Consider the following 16282-nt stretch of genomic DNA (forward strand, 5'->3'; position numbering starts at 1 on the left):
AAAAAGAGCCGTCTTGTTGTACAATTTACGTTTATGACTATTGTTTTTTATGAAAATATTTTTTTCTTACTCAAACTGCATTTACGCAAGTCATCTCCTGCACTCTTCATGCTACAGCAGTTGCGTTTGGCCGACATTCTTTTTGACGTTGAAATATTTCAGGGCCTGTGTCATTAGAAAATAATTCTGTGCCCAGCCCTTTATTACGAAGTCTACGTTACTTGTGTACAGATTTATGATGAGTCAAATGTATTTTTTTTGTTTTTAAACACTTTTTTTGTCTTTTAAAAGTGACTTTTTTACATTTTTTTATTGTTCACATATAATATTTAGCTGCATTCATTTAACATGTAATTGACAGAGGAAATATGGATATGAACGAATGAATGAATCATCCTTTGCAAACATTTTAACGACAATTCCGATAATGATATCAACATGTGTTGTGGAAATAAATGGAATTTATTAAATAGCTTGCAGATGATTTTCTTGATAACCTTTTGAAATTAGTTTGATAGTACTTTTAGTAACTTTTTAGTACATATACTACAGTTTAACTGTTCTCTATGACAAATTAACTCCACGACTAAGCTAACTACTCATCATTATATACATGGTAATCTCGTGACTATATTTATTTCTTTTGATGGCAGTGTTCTTATAGAAATCATATGAAAATGTTTTGGTTGCTGTGAAACTATTTATTTAAGGAGGTAGACCTAGGGTAAGGGACATAACTCTTACAAATCATTGGAACGTTTGTATTCAATATTTTACATCAGTCTCGTTTAATCATCTTGTAACGGACTGATTTCATTCTGTTTCAAAGGCAAGCTTGACAAGCTTTGGTGAAATTGAATATTGTACAAACATATCACTGATTTCAAGAGTTGTGTCCTCTACACTACCTCCTTAAGCTTGGTGGTTATGTAAATATCAAAAGACTTTTGCTTGCTACGAAATAAAGAGACTGTCCATGTAGAAACGAGGCATATCGATTGGTATTGGTAGCACAGAGCAAAGAATATCTCACCAATTTATTTGTTCCAATGTTTTGTTAAACTCATACTGATGTGAAAGAGGGCAGGTATTTTTCTGAATCAAATGTGGATATCTCAGAAGATTTTTGTCATCTCTTTTTTTGAGTACGTCGAACTCTAGGCAAATGTTTTACACTTGTTTACATGGAGGTCTAAAGGGTTCACAATTATGAAATGAAGAGAATCATCGGCGGTCTTATAACAAATATTCAAGTGGAAATAAAAAAAACCTAACAACAGGTCTGAACTAAAAGGAGGAGGTACTCATTACTCATTTCTAACAGTTCATAAAGAAAGTTGATGTGTATAAATATTTTGAAATTTTCATCCATTTCTTACTTTTCACGTACAGTGTAACCTTTCCTGGAAAGAACATTAATAAATTTTGTTATAAGTGCGTGATATTAGGTTTTTAATTCACCTCCTTCAAAATACTCTCTAAACGCGCATCATCGGACAGCATACAGATACTAGCCCCTGGCGTTAAAATACAGAGAAACATGTCTTAATCTCACTCTTTTTGGGTCTAGACATATATTGGTCCGGTTTATTAAGACTTAGGTTCAAATTCATATTAACTGAAAATCCTTAAAGAACGTTTGGGTTACCTAAAAAAACCCAAATATTTGAAGGAGGTAGATCTAGGGTAAGGGACATAACTGTTATAAAGAATTGGAACGTTTTACATCAATCCAATGTAGCGTCAGAGTAACCTGGGCTGATTTCATCCTGTTACAAATGAGAGCTTGATAGACTTTGGTGATATTGAACATTATACAAACATATCACTGATTTCAAGAGTTATGTCCCTTACCCTAGGTCTACTTCATTAATACGAAAGGGATACAAATACGCCATCGAAGAAGGTTTCTGAAAAAAAATATATAACATTTTAAAAGAGTCGCTTGTTGCGGTAGAAGGCAAAGACAAAATGTAAAAGAACTCCTTTTTTCCTTACTAATTAGACACGAAATAACATTGGTTGGGTCAATTTACACCTTTTTAACAATTGGCATTGTTGTACTGATATCTCCACAGAATATAGCGTCTCGGGTAATCGGTCTTCTCTATACGTTCTTTTCCGGCACTGATGTAAATACCAACATTACTACTTCCTCCAGAATAGGGAAAGGTTATGACATCTCCTGCCTGCTTGCTGTAAACTTGCCCATCACAGCCTGTGTCGCTGACATAGGTAGAACTCGCATTTCCCCACTCGTTAGCACCTATTGTAGAATATTGGTTCGGTTTTCTGAAAAGTAAGGCATGGAAAGTGTCATTAAACAATCTAAAAGATATATTTAATAGAAAGATCGAGGTTTTTAATTTTGTCTCCGATAGATTGATTTTTGATTTTGCTATTGTGATGAATATTCCACTGAAGTGGAAAGCTCTTTATCACCTTGATACAAATCATCATAGTGGCCGATTCAGATGTTCCGGTGGCTGAAACTGCCTTTTAGTTGGGAAAGGGGTATATCCAAAATACAAATATCAAGCCGTTATTTAATGAAAACTTAGCTTCTCTTAAAAAAACCTTTTTATTTTATTTCTTTGTGCTTTAAGGTCGTACATCCAGACAAAAACAATCGCGGGTTTTTACAACGTTTAGGTTTCAATTACGTCATAAAGTATTATTTTTATACATTTTTCAATAACTTAGTCAAAAGTTGTTTTGATGAATATGCATTTAAGGTTAGAATATGAAAGTTGTCAAAGTATGTGGCCAAAATCTCCTGCAAATTGGTAATAACCATGCATACCGTAATTTTGATAAATTTGTGCAATTATAGGTGTTGGCCTAAACGTATCCTCGAACACATACACCATTTTATAGATTTTAGGATCGGAATCCCGCCTTTTCCTTCATAAATTAATGAATTCGCCTTTGCATGAACTAAGGTCAATAAGAACCACGAAAACCTAAACTTATCGAGCAATAATTTTAAATTATAAATTTCAAATGGTATAATTTAAAATGGCATTTATTTTTATTTATATTATATTATTATTTTTATATTATTTTATTGTCATTTGACATGAAAAATATAGTCGTATTCTATTCTGTTCCAAACACTTTCTTTCAATTATATTCTGCTATTCTACTCTATTATGTAACACAGAGAGCGCAAAACTATAAGAGAACACTTGGAGAAAAAAAACGAATCAATATATTAAAAGACATTAAAATACAGCGTGGAGTAAGCTTTAAATATTACCATAATTTATTTTTATGAAATGGAATTTGGTTTAATCGATATGGGACTTTAGCATTTACTGACACCAGCATATCGTGAACAAATAGGTTGCATTTTATTCGAAAACAATATAAAATTTCTCCTTTGCAACCAAACTTTGCCCATAAGGAGATAAACCATCTTTGTTATCCGCTGCATTTTCTATTCTATTGACCGACACTCCTCTTCCCGAAGTTATACATGGAGATCGTCTTCGCCATAAGCCTAATAAAACAAAATATATAGGTAGACTTAGTGTAAAAGAAATAACAGTTTAAATCAATGATATGTTTGTATCATATTTAATTTCACAAATGCCTATCAAGCTTTCATTTGAAACAGAATGAAATCAATCCAAGTTACTCTGATGAGATTCATGTTAAATGCTAAACACAAACGTTCCAGTGCTTTTCCTTACGTTAGGTCTACGTCCTTAAGTTTTTTTTCTTCTTTATTTTACATGTGAAAGGGAGAAAGTGGTTTAGGTTTTGCAAACACGACTTTCATGTGTATATGCTCTATAAAGTCACATACGTTACCTTTCCATTTCCCTAAAAAGTATATGTACGTTTCGACTCACTCAAGTAAATCATAAAAACAATACAATGTTTACGTTACTGGAATGAATATAATTTAATAAATCAGTGGCAAATTTAAGACTAGAATATTCAATGCTATTGTGCAATTTTTTGTCGTTTTTTTTAGTGAATTTTATTCGGTCTTTCGGAGATTTGTTTCTTATGGGTACGATTATGGCGACTGTGTTATGAAAAAGGGTGAATTTTACCTCAGCTTTTTTACCCGATCAAGTGTTGTTACTTGGTATTATCAAGTAAATTTTAATCTTACACTGACATTACTTCCAGCTTTTTCACTTAACAAAACAAATAGAAGCAGAAATACTCTCATCTCATCTTAAATTATAAATAAAATAAAAATACAGTGTTTATATTTTTAAATATAATTATTTTTGACGGAATCAGAAAAGATCGGAAAGATATGCATCTTAAACTTAATTTTGAAATTTCTAAGCAAATTTTAGACCATAAAAAAATTAATTGACAATGTCATATGTTTTTTTTTTTTTTTTATCTTATTTTGTTAATTTCGGATGTTGGTCCACTATTTCCAAGTTACAAAATGATTCTTAGTTAAAAAATGAATAATTGATGTATGATGTCAATAGTGTTTTAAACGTGTTGCATAATTGTTACTAGATTATTTCCAAATTATACTCTCTTGCAATATGGCGGGTGCCGTTTGTGGAGTAGGAAATGCTTACCCTTTCGAAACACCTGAAGTCACACCTGGTGTTTTGTGGGATTTCATATTGCTAGTACTTTATTTTTTTGTAGGTTTTGTTTATCTTATCTTGAGTTTTTGTAACCTTTTTCCTTCTGTTAGCTACATTGTGTATGTAGATCGTCTGTTTCATGTATTCACGTTTTGGCCGTGTTTTTGTTTAATTTAACAAATTTATTTGAATCCCATTGCTGATGCTTCGGATTTTTTGCCGATATAAAAAAGGTGAAGGTCAAATGTTGCGATAATCTGTCGTTTGCGGACGTCCGTTTACAGTACTGTAACAAATTCAGTTTTTTCTCGACAGGTACCTTGAGAATTATATTGTTGAGTAGAGCCAAGAAGTAGTGACCACTTTCTCTCCTATAGGTTATGTAAGTTCGTCATGTAATCCCGTGATTTCATGGGAATGGGTCCTAGTCTACTATTCAAAAGCATGGAGATTTGTCATTTACGGAGCATTGAGTTAAGTGTTAACGACAAAACATCGTTTTGTGTAAAGAATACCGATAAAAAATGACAAATATCTATCTCTACATGATAAATAAGATAAAACATAAAAGAAAAGATTTTGCAATGTTATGCAGCGTTTCGAGTACCCGGAAGTAAACAATAAAATGCAGATTGGTCTCCGGTTTTCAATACGTTCTACATGCGAAATTTCGGTAAAGAAAAAAATGAAACTAGAACGATACTTGCATACCCTATATATATGTTATACTGAAGAAATTGTTACTTACTTTAGTTGTTTTATTCAATGTACAAATTATCTGTTTCATTATATTGATTTCTTCGATAGATTTTGAAATATAAATGTTGTGATCGTCAATGATATCAAATAATCTGTACGTGTCGTAACGATTTGCCGAGACAAAGACTGGGAATGAAAGTACCAAAACTATTTACCAAAATATAATTAATCGAGAATTATTCCATATGATGATATAGAAAATTTAATGCTATTTTTTAACAACTCCCAGTCTTGTTGTTGAAGTCGTATAAGAACCTACACATCTGAGACACAAAACGGTAAAACTTCCAAGTCCTTTAAAGTGGCTCATTGGGGTTAAAGAACAGTGAAGCCTTACCATAAGGTGTCTGATATTTTCCATTCATCATTTTACTGTTCACTAGAGGGATTTTTTGTTGATTTATTTAGATTCATTATTGAGAGAAATCAAGGGAACCAAAGTTATAGCGGTAATCAAAAGATGTTTGTTTGCCTTAAGAAGTGAATATGTGGGAGTAAAATTAAAACATAGTTTAATTTTGCAATGTATATAATTGGTATTTTTGTACTTCAATTTAAGAAAATACAGATAGTTAAAAATAGTAGCCATCGCTTAAAAAAATAGGTTTCAGCATTTGGAATGAGGTTGTATTTAAAAATGATTTGCCAAAATAGTCGAAAGACACTAGCAACTTTAAAACCAATATAAATGCGGAGGTTAAAAGTACTCAAAATACCAACAGACCATATGATGGGTACTCTAAAACTAGTTAAAGGTGTTGTTAGATCAGATAATCCAAAATTATGTATAGGGGAAAGAGCTGAGTTTCTAGTACAAATGGTCCATTGGATTCCCATTACCGAATCAATTTGTCGCCAAAGAAAGTTCCCGAATTTCGTTCTCAGTATAGGCCTATATTTGTACCCACCGGGTCAAAGAGAAAAACTAAGTCTAAGTCTCCATGGGAAAACATGTGTAAAGAAACTAAATAAATATAAATATGAAATATGAAATTACCTGATACAAGGATATGCCGTAAAGTTTTCTTATGGGACCAGAATATATCAACTTGATACCGTGATACTATATGGTTCAATCATGCAAAGAGTCTCATAGGTTCATGTGGACCACTGACATTTTCGCTCTAGATGATGTTGTTACGTGTGTAATCTATAGTGTTAAAACGCACTTGATGGACGAATATACACAATCCTGGCAAGACAATATTCAACAAATGCCTAAACTCAGAACATACAAAATATTCAAAACAGAATTCAGAACCGAACCTTTCCTCAAGTGTTGCCTAACCAGTAGTCCGAGGTCTTCAGTTTGGAGAATGCGTTGTGGGACATTTCCTTTATATATTTTGTTAATTGGAAATTCTGACGACATAGTATTTTCCAGGAATCAATTAATCAATTAACAGAACATAGACTACTCCTGCGATTGGCAATTAGATCCCCAAATCTTCAATAGATTGTGAAATTGATTGGAGATATGGAATTGGAGGCTGAACAACTAGCTACAAAAGCATGTCAATTGGAAACCAGATCCAGTAGATGCAATCTGTTTAAATGGTTCAGATATAAAAGGTTATGTGTATCCCCCTTTCACCCATATGGGGAGATGTCTCGCAAAAATGAGAAAGGAAAGAGCAACTCTGAAATTGATTGCATCAATATTAATTATCACAAAACGTTATATTACTTACTAGTGTTGATTCAAGTAACAATCAAGATACCAACATTTTCAAGTCTCCGAAGGGAGTCTTCTACCCTCGACAGTTAACAACACATTGGTTCTAGCTAGGGATTGAAAAATAACAGGCATGAACATTCGTCAAAAGAATTATCCGCATTTGGACAACTGTTTATCTTTGTGAACATTCTAGATAGGAATTTTACAGACTATTCATTACCCTTTATGTTCATGTGGAGTGCTTCATCTGGCAATAATCAAAAGCAGCGTCAAACTTGCATCAACATGCATGGCGACCAGGCTCTTTAGTCGCTTAGTAAAGTGCCGGGGGAAGTGGTCTAGCTGGTGCAGTGAACGATCATTTGATCCATTTCAGACCACTGTGAAAAAATATAGTTGAATTTCTAACTAAGCTTTGTGCAGACGGCTTATATTACAAAACGATAAATACTTACAGTTTTATTTCCTGTGCAGACACAGTAACTGATCATGTAGCCAGTCTTAGTTTTTCGTTTGGTTGTTGCACTTTTGAGGTAAAAATCATATAGATTGTACATGCAATTGCACTTTAGAAGAGTTATCGTTCTTGATTTGGCTTGATTTGGTTGCTTTTAGTGGGGGATAAATGTACGATTTTCTCAAAAGGATAAATCTGAATGCAGAAAAGGTTGTTGTTGTGTGAAAGTATAGCATATGTAGACTGAAAAAGCATAGTTTGTTTGGTGGGTTTTTCTTGACCATGAATTACTTTACCATTGGTAGTGTCTGAATTTTATGCGGACTGGTATTTAATTAGATAAGCACCCTATGATAGTAAAACATATCAGAGCAATCTTCAATCAGATTATTCCTATGACAAAATATGAGTTTTTTGGGAAACCATGACTGAAGGAAGGTTTTATGTCTGTAGTAAAGACCACATGATGCCATTATCCAGATCATTGACCATTCTATATGATATTATTGGCAACTCATTTCTTGGTTTTCTTTTCTTTTATAGAAATTACTATAAAGTAATATACAATGATGGGAAGAGACTATTCATTACCCTTTATTTTCATGTGGAGAGTTTCAAAAGACAATAATAATGATTCCCTAAGCGAAAACAATGAGACAACTCTTTTTTTATTTATCCTGGATTTTAGTGGATACAGACAGATAACCCTATCTTAACTAGTTTTCCTTCCTCTAGTAAGAGAAGAAAGAACATGCATTTGTATTTGGGTTCGGCCAGCCAGACTGCCCACGCATACTTGGCATTGATATAAAACTTTACGAAAATGACAATTTAAATGAAATATAATTTAAACAACGTGTTTGATCAGTTTGTAATGTCCCTCCATTGACCAGTTGGGTGTTAAATACGAAGCACAAACTTGGTTCTTCCCACACACATGTTGGTTGGTTATTTGGTTTAAAAATAGAGGTTGAAAAAGTATTACAACGATAGTACATAATTAATTTTATCGCAAAGGAATCGTAGCTAGACATACCTTAACTAGAACGCTGGCGCTAATGCAGTTTCAGCTTAAAAAGCCACTGTAAGTTATTTAACAATATCTGTATCTTGTTGAGTAATGTTCATTAAACAGTTTAGGGTCCAAAATACAAAATTTGAAAAGTAAACAACACGAATAGGCCATTAAAATCTAAAATATTGGTTCCAAGACACGACCACGAATTAAAATCTGAAAAGATGAGCTCCTTTCAAACATTCAAATGCGTGCTAATAAATCTTCCAGACTCCAATTTGGTTTACTATCGCATTTCATATCTTGATAGTAAACAAAAACAAATACAAAATGCCACCTGCTTCTATAAAATTGCCACCAAAACATTTTTCCTCATGCACTAATCTATTTTAGTGAATATAGTAGACACGTCCGAACCCATCCGATTTTGCACCAGCCGTTTTTTACTCATCAAAATGTCATAACAAATTGTCTTAGAGTAGCCTGATCTTGCAAGGAAACGACGACACGGTAATACAAATAAATTAATTATAAATGCACAACAAACAAATCACGTGTTAGTTGTTTTTACTGTGTACCTTTTATGAGTACGTGTACATATTCAAGTATATATAAACATTGATAGTGTTACGATATACGGATGAGAATTGGAAAAACGCAAGGGTTTGCCTCCCCTTTTTTTCCAAATCGTGCCAAATTTTTAATATCGTTTTTATTTCAAGTCAAAATACTGTTATTGTCCTTATTGCAGTCATTATCATTTTTAAAATTCAGTTTTTTACATATTTTCCCCAATAGTTGCCCACTATAGTTGACGCTACGATGAACAGGTAGTCAATGCAAGGTAGAAGTATAGTTAAGAAGGTGGGCCAAAGTAATATATTCATAAAATGTTTTTTTTTTATTTTGCAGAGAATTTTCCATTATAGTTTGTTTAAATTAAATATCGTTTGACAGTTAGATAAAGTTCACTTATTTTCGTCATTGTAAGAGTCTAACATTTTCTGAAAGAACTGTCTGTAACGTTTACAGTGAGTCTCGAAAGTCAGACTGTTTTTGGTGCTTGACATACTAGTAATACATGTCAAAATTCTTGGAAAATATATTTTCTGAATTGTTGTACTTGTGAATTGGCCAGTTAAAACAAATCAACTTCTGTCATTGTAAACAACGTTGCGCCGTTGCAGCATCCTTGTAAAACGCATTTTGGTCAATCAAGATTGCCTTGTACAATAGCAATTCCAGAATGTTAAATAGTTCAGTTTCTGAATCGGTCAATGTTTGAAATAAATGTGAATCGTGAAACGGCTGTAAATGATTATTATTTGAATTTATTGTGAATGTGATATTGAAAAATATATAAGAGATTTGTCTATGGTTAAAATGCGCTGCCTCAAAATGTCCATCCGGTATCAAAACGTAAACACAAGAACGAGGAGTAAAGCGTACCTGCTTATCATGTATGCAAAAGTTACTCAAGGGAACAAAACTCCAAGCCGAAATCAAAAGAATACAATCCAGAAACAAAGACCAGACTGGGAAAACAAACAAAGAAAATAAACAACCAGCATAACACGTACAAAGCAGCAAAAGCAAATAAGAGATTATAAATCCAGTAAAAACTGGAACAATGGACCAGGTGCATCGGTAGGGTAGCCATCCTCTTCTTTTCTAGAAACACCCGCATTGATAAGGAATAACCATATGACATTTGTTATGGTATACAAGATGTTAAGATATTAGAATTGTCCTTATAAAATCATATGATTACATTTTAGAATTTTTTGTTTTTGATAGGTTCATTTTGTTTTTGTTTTGTTATGTTTTTATAGGTCCTTTACAACTTATGTCATGATTAAATGATCTGGGAAAAACTACAACATGTTTTACATTTTTTGAATAATGAGAACATATTTCCTACTAACAATAATATTTTCAATTTTATTGTAAAAAAACGTTGTTAACAGCTTTAACAATTGTAAATATCAAATTATAAAGTATAAAATCATGTCATAACGATTATTTCTGAGAAAAACATTAATTTGAAACATAATATCTAACAATATACGTTCATGACATGTAATATTGATAATCATATCATTCAGAAAAAAATAGCAGTAGTAAGTATTTCATTTCTCATTTTTTGTCAGCGTTTCACTGTTCTTGCCCTCCCCCAAACACATTTCTTTATTACATTTTTGCCATTAAGCTACCATGTGCTATATTCGCTTTTTAACGTTGAAAACCTGACTAACTCGAGAAAATCACAATAATTAAAACAATGAACCACGTTGAAGCATACATTGTTTGTAAATTAAAAAAATATATATATCGATTGATATTGGTTTGTTTGCCACAGATGCACTATTATTGATTTCATAAGATTCCATACATTTTGTTACGGACATTTTGGGTTGTAGCTCAGCTGAAGGACCACCCTAAAATCGAGTGGAATATGCAAGGGATACTACTCTTACGAGAGGACGAAGTGTGATATGGTTGGCCGCTATTCTCAAATTCCATATGTAATCCCTCAATTTCCTCCGGAACACCGAAATAATCCTTGAAACTTGCATTCAGACACTTTAAAAATAATCTCATCTATTTATATCATATTTTATCCATCTTTTTTCAAGCACTTCAAATAAATGTCGCTAGTACACTTCACACTGAGTAATTAATGTACCTGATATTCTTGGACGACATCCAAGTATCGGTTGGAATTTAGTGTCTGTCCAGTACTATTTTTTCACCTTACTGAAGTCAATATATAAAAGAAATATTTTGCGTATGGAGATTTAAAAAAAAAACCAACTAATACATTTTCCAAGTATTTTTGAACCACGTTAGACTTTTTGAATTGGGCTTTTGGAACAGGGTTCATGACTTCAAGATTAAAGTCTTCAGTAAATAATTTGTAGTAATCATAAACTCTTGGATCGCCATGGTGTATCAATCTGCACCATGAGAACCGATTTTGTTATTTTGTCTATTCCGACTCCAGGCGTGATATGTTATGAGCAATTCGATGGGTGGATATTTCTAGAAAGCGAACGTTTACCCTGCCGTTGCAACTGCTTCATGCTTGAGCGTTTAATGGAGCCGGGTTTGCTCTTTGTTTCTTTCTTCGTGCTTTTTATTTTTTGTTATTTTTTGTACTTTGTTGTGTGAGTCTTATTCCTAGTCTAGTCGTTATCCTTTGATTATGCTATTTTTTATTATCATTCTAATCCTTGTTCTCTTGATTTCAAAATCATGATAAAACATAAGCAAAGAACGTACGGTCAGTCGTTTCATATCTGAAAATGAAGTAAAAATTTGTCGCAAGCTTCATAAAATTGTCTATGATTTCTTATAAACAACCGACACTGACGGTTACAATATTAAAACTGTATTTCATACATGTATGGCCTTTCTGGTAAATGGAAAGTTGATGATCAAACTTACCGTTCTAAATGGTGAAATGCATTTTAATTTAAAACCGATTGAGTAAACACACATCAGCATAATACTAAAAATAATTCGGATTGACCTACTAATTGTTTTCAATATTAATCGATCTATAAATTCATCGTGATCAATCAATATTTGTTTAACACGGCTTTTCGCTCAATTTCCGTTTCACCAATTATGCGTTGGGTCGACGGTCAACTCAATTACTTTTAATGATACAACAGATAAACGTTTACAAAAGTACAAATGCAATATCTCAATTCTACTCACTACCAAAGTGAATGTTAATTAATAAACTAGTATATATTTAACATTGAATTGATGCTGTAAACTTTGATATATATAATATTGATTCAGATGAACCTGAGAGTATTCCTGCTAATACTAGTTCTGTTCAGTGCTATAGCTGCAAGTCATGCTTGGGTAAGATTACTGAGATGAACTAGGCTATTTTAGATACAACAAATGATACCGAAAACAAATTTGATTAACAAAATAGTTTGATTAGTTCTTAATTCAGTTATTATCCCATATATAAAAGAAATACCGATAGATTTATGTGGATTCATCAATAATATTAATGATAATGCAAATGTTGGTATGTTGTATACGTATAACGGAAAAATGTATTGTTACCCTTTAGCGGCATATCAGTTGGCTATGAAGTGAACTGTTTATATGATCATAATATATAGAAATACCAATCATATCTATTGCAAATGCTGATATGCTGTACACGTGTTTCCTAGGAGTAGCTCTAATCAGCATTATTAAATCTAAAAGTTAATTGTATACAAGAATTACTCAAAACCAAACCTGTTGAATAAAAATGTACAGTACAAGCAAGGAAGCCACAGTATTGTAGGTATTTTGAAATTTGAAATACTACAAATTTTGACAAATATGATAAATACCACCAAACAAAGCACATCATTATCACTAAACCCTTTATAAACCTGCCACCTTATATACCGTTAAAAGGCTAGCATCAATTGTCTAACCTAATAGAAAATTGATATATCATATTTTCCCTTTTACTACTGAGGGTATTCGGCTTAATCACATAGCAAAGAGCAAAATATTACGATTCAATTTTCAGTAGCCCAAAAGATTATCATAGACCAAAAAATCACAAAACTTTATTGCCTTTACGTACTGTCTTTCTTCTAAGTCCTTCATGAATCCCTACTGTTTTATATTTTCCGGTCGCGTTTACGGTATACACTGTATATCCTTTATGATTGACATTAAAAAAATACACAACACATACTGAATCGTATTGTTTACTAATTAGGAAAACTATTGGAACTAATTATTCCTTCCGGATGTAAAATTTGAAAAAGCTGATAAATATTTTGTTCATAGGGCTGGTGGGGAAGACGCTCTTCACGAACCCCAACTTCTGGCACTCATAGTGGAACGCAAACTAGAGGAGTTACGGCAAATAAATTAGCCAATTCAGCAAATAACAAAGTTGGATCGATGTCATGGAATTATATTGGTTGCAAAGGAGGACTTAAGTACTGTTTTTCGAACAAATGCAACCTCTTTGTCTACGATATGCTGAAGTCCGTCAATGCTAAATCCCCAAATCGGTAAAAAAATATTTTTTCCTTTTTTCAATATAAATTACAGTCAAACATCGGTAGCTCAAACACCATGGGACCATTGAAATGTGTTCGTGTTCGAGTTATTGGGAGGTCGAAAAATTGTATCGTATATTTCTGTTTTCATGCGTTTTCGGTCCGAGTTAGACTATATAGTTAGAAATTGCTTACTTCCTACCAAGTTTTAATTTGTTAGTTCGTGAATCTTTTTCATTCGCTTTCGGAAGATTATGTTGATTTATGGAAATTTAAAATGCTGTATTTGTGTTTAAAAACGTCCAGAGTTCGAGTTCCTTGAATTGGTCAATACTATGTTTGCATCTGATTTTCTTTGATTTTTTCATCATACCGATTTCGAAACATTCTCGAACTTCAATCAGTACCATGTTAAGATCGAAACTACTTTATTAATGATGACTTAAATATTAACTGTAATTAACTAAAATGACACTCATTAATGATTGGGTTTCAGTTTTTTACACCTTTTCTAACCCAAGCTGACAAAATGGCTGACGAGTTCGAGTAGTGAGGATTATTCTCTATGATTTATTACCGAACGGACCGACTAGTCAGTTCGCGATAAATCGAATTTCGAGAAATCCAAGGGTGTTGATTATATAGGAGAAAATGTTGGTACTTTGAATTGTGATAGAGAAATCCCGGGTGTTCGAGCTATCTGAGTTCGAGCGAGTGAAGTTCTGCTGTATATCAATATTTACATATTTTTATATACAGAACATTTTTGTATTCATTTTTATATATCGATTTGTTTACAAATGTTGGTTAGAAGATTAGACGTAAACGTGTAAAAGGAATCGGTATATGCAAATGTTCTAGCAAACAATTAAAAGCAATATTGAATAAAAAAAACTATTAAAAAACGAATAACAGACTTTTTTCTTAACAATATTTAACGCGGATTTCTACTATCAGTGTTATCAATCTTTTATTACCACCATTTGTAATATCATTCATTTTTAAGTGTATTGGAATACCATTGAAGTTACAAAGTAAAGGGTGTGTTGCAATACAGTGTTAAGGTCAAATATACAGTTAATATAAAATGGCAATAAATTGAAAAGTCAATTTATTAATGGTGTAGATTAAGTAGGTTAAAAAATAAACCCCTTTTTGATCAAGAAAATAAATCGTTCAAAAATTGAACTTTTCCTAGCCTTGTTTGGTTTTTCAATGGATATGATGTCATAAAATCAACCATAATAAAATTAATTCAAATTACGAAATATGCATTCAATACATAAAAGTAGTTATAGGTTTCACTGTTATTCTCTATAATTCCTCTAACAAAAATGGCCGCTTTACATTTGGCATCTGTCATGGGATGATGTCTATGAAGTCACCGATTGTTACAGGAGAACAATAAAAAAAGTCACAACTAGCAATTAAAACGGTATATTTTTTATATCACATCGTTCTACGCTGTGATATCACCAAATATCTAGTTATCCAAGCGGTAAAAACGACGAAACGATAAAGCGACCAAATTATAGAGAAAATTTTTTAACATCTTTTACTTTCAGAAAATCAAAAGGATATTATCCAATAGGTGCTAACGAATGGGGAAATCCGAGATCTTCCTATATCAGGAGCACAGGCTGTTATAGGCGAGTTTACATTAAGCAGGCAGGAGATATCATAGCCTTTCCTAGATCTGTTGGAAGTGGTCATGTTGGTATCGTTTATTCAAAAAACGAGTACATTAGTGCTGGAACATATCGAATTAAGAAGACTGGTTATCCGAAAAACCGTACATATATTCTGTGGAGATATCAGTATAATAACTCTAACTGCTAATTCGAGATCGACCCCAATTTCCTTTATATTCTGAAAGCTTAAAATAAGATCAACTATTTTACTGTATCCACTCAGTTCTCTTCAATCTATACTTTACATAATCATGTGGAAACTTTTGTGCAAAAATTATTAACTTTAATAAATAGAATATGCAGTAGCACGCTTTGTTAACTTAATATTGCGAATATATACTAGAATACATAGTTTTTTTTATATTGCTTATAAGATTTCATTCACTACAGCTAATTTCATATGCAGAGGGTAAATTCAAACCTTTCACAATGTACATCTTTGCCATACAACGTGCTATACCACGTCTCTTATTCAAATTTGTACAGAACATCGCAAGCGGTTTTGCAGATTTGTAATGAGTAGCGCTGACCCGTGACTTTTTGTTCACAAAAAACAGAGTAACTAAACTTCAGTAAGATTAATATACGGAACGGTCACGGAACAAAGATTTATTTTCTAATACTTCAATAAATAATACATGTAGCAGTACTTGTTAAAGTTAATTTCCTATTATATGGCTATCCCCTTTAATAAGTACTTAGTCACATGGTGCTGTAATTGTAAATTATTTTTTATCAAATTTTTACTATGGTCTTTTATGATGAAGTAAACAATTGAAAAGACATATAGTCACACACAAAATATGTTATCGAGCCGAACAAGTAAACATGTAGTTTTTTTCCCAAGACCTTTGTATCTAATTCAAATAAATAATATCCACCATCAGAAAAATATTCATGAACTAAATAGAACTCTCTGTTCTCATAGGACATGTAGAGATGTACAGCGTGCCCTTCTGGACTTTAAAAGGTTTAAATTACCGAGGTTCAAAATACAGGAAAAATATGAAAAGGGACTGGTTCATAAAAAGTGTGTGGTTTTGGCATTGTTTAATGTTCTGTTAAAACAAGTATC

At 32.4% G+C, this 16282-nt stretch overlaps 1 protein-coding gene and 1 long non-coding RNA gene across 2 annotated transcripts; one reads left to right on the top strand and one right to left on the bottom strand.

The window, feature by feature from the left end:
- Window positions 1–2126: 2126 nt before the first annotated feature.
- LOC148598135 (uncharacterized) lies at window positions 2127–8776 on the bottom strand. Its single transcript, XR_015918451.1, has 3 exons — window positions 8502–8776; window positions 7464–7533; window positions 2127–2292 (listed from the first exon to the last, which is right to left on the bottom strand). It is a non-coding gene; the product is annotated as an uncharacterized LOC148598135 (long non-coding RNA).
- Window positions 8777–10528: 1752 nt separating this feature from the next.
- Window positions 10529–15512, top strand: LOC148598136 (uncharacterized). Its single transcript, XM_088561029.1, has 4 exons — window positions 10529–10600; window positions 12291–12356; window positions 13299–13528; window positions 15082–15512. The coding sequence occupies exons 1-4, from the start codon at window positions 10553–10555 to the stop codon at window positions 15353–15355; spliced, it is 618 nt and encodes a 205-aa protein (XP_088417155.1). The 5' UTR covers window positions 10529–10552; the 3' UTR covers window positions 15356–15512.
- The last annotated feature ends 770 nt before the right edge of the window (window positions 15513–16282 follow it).

This window comes from Perna viridis, chromosome 14 (assembly GCF_037379345.1).
Source record: "Perna viridis isolate PV_CMFRI_1.1 ecotype Kerala chromosome 14, ASM3737934v1, whole genome shotgun sequence".
NCBI lineage: Eukaryota > Metazoa > Mollusca > Bivalvia > Mytilida > Mytilidae > Perna > Perna viridis.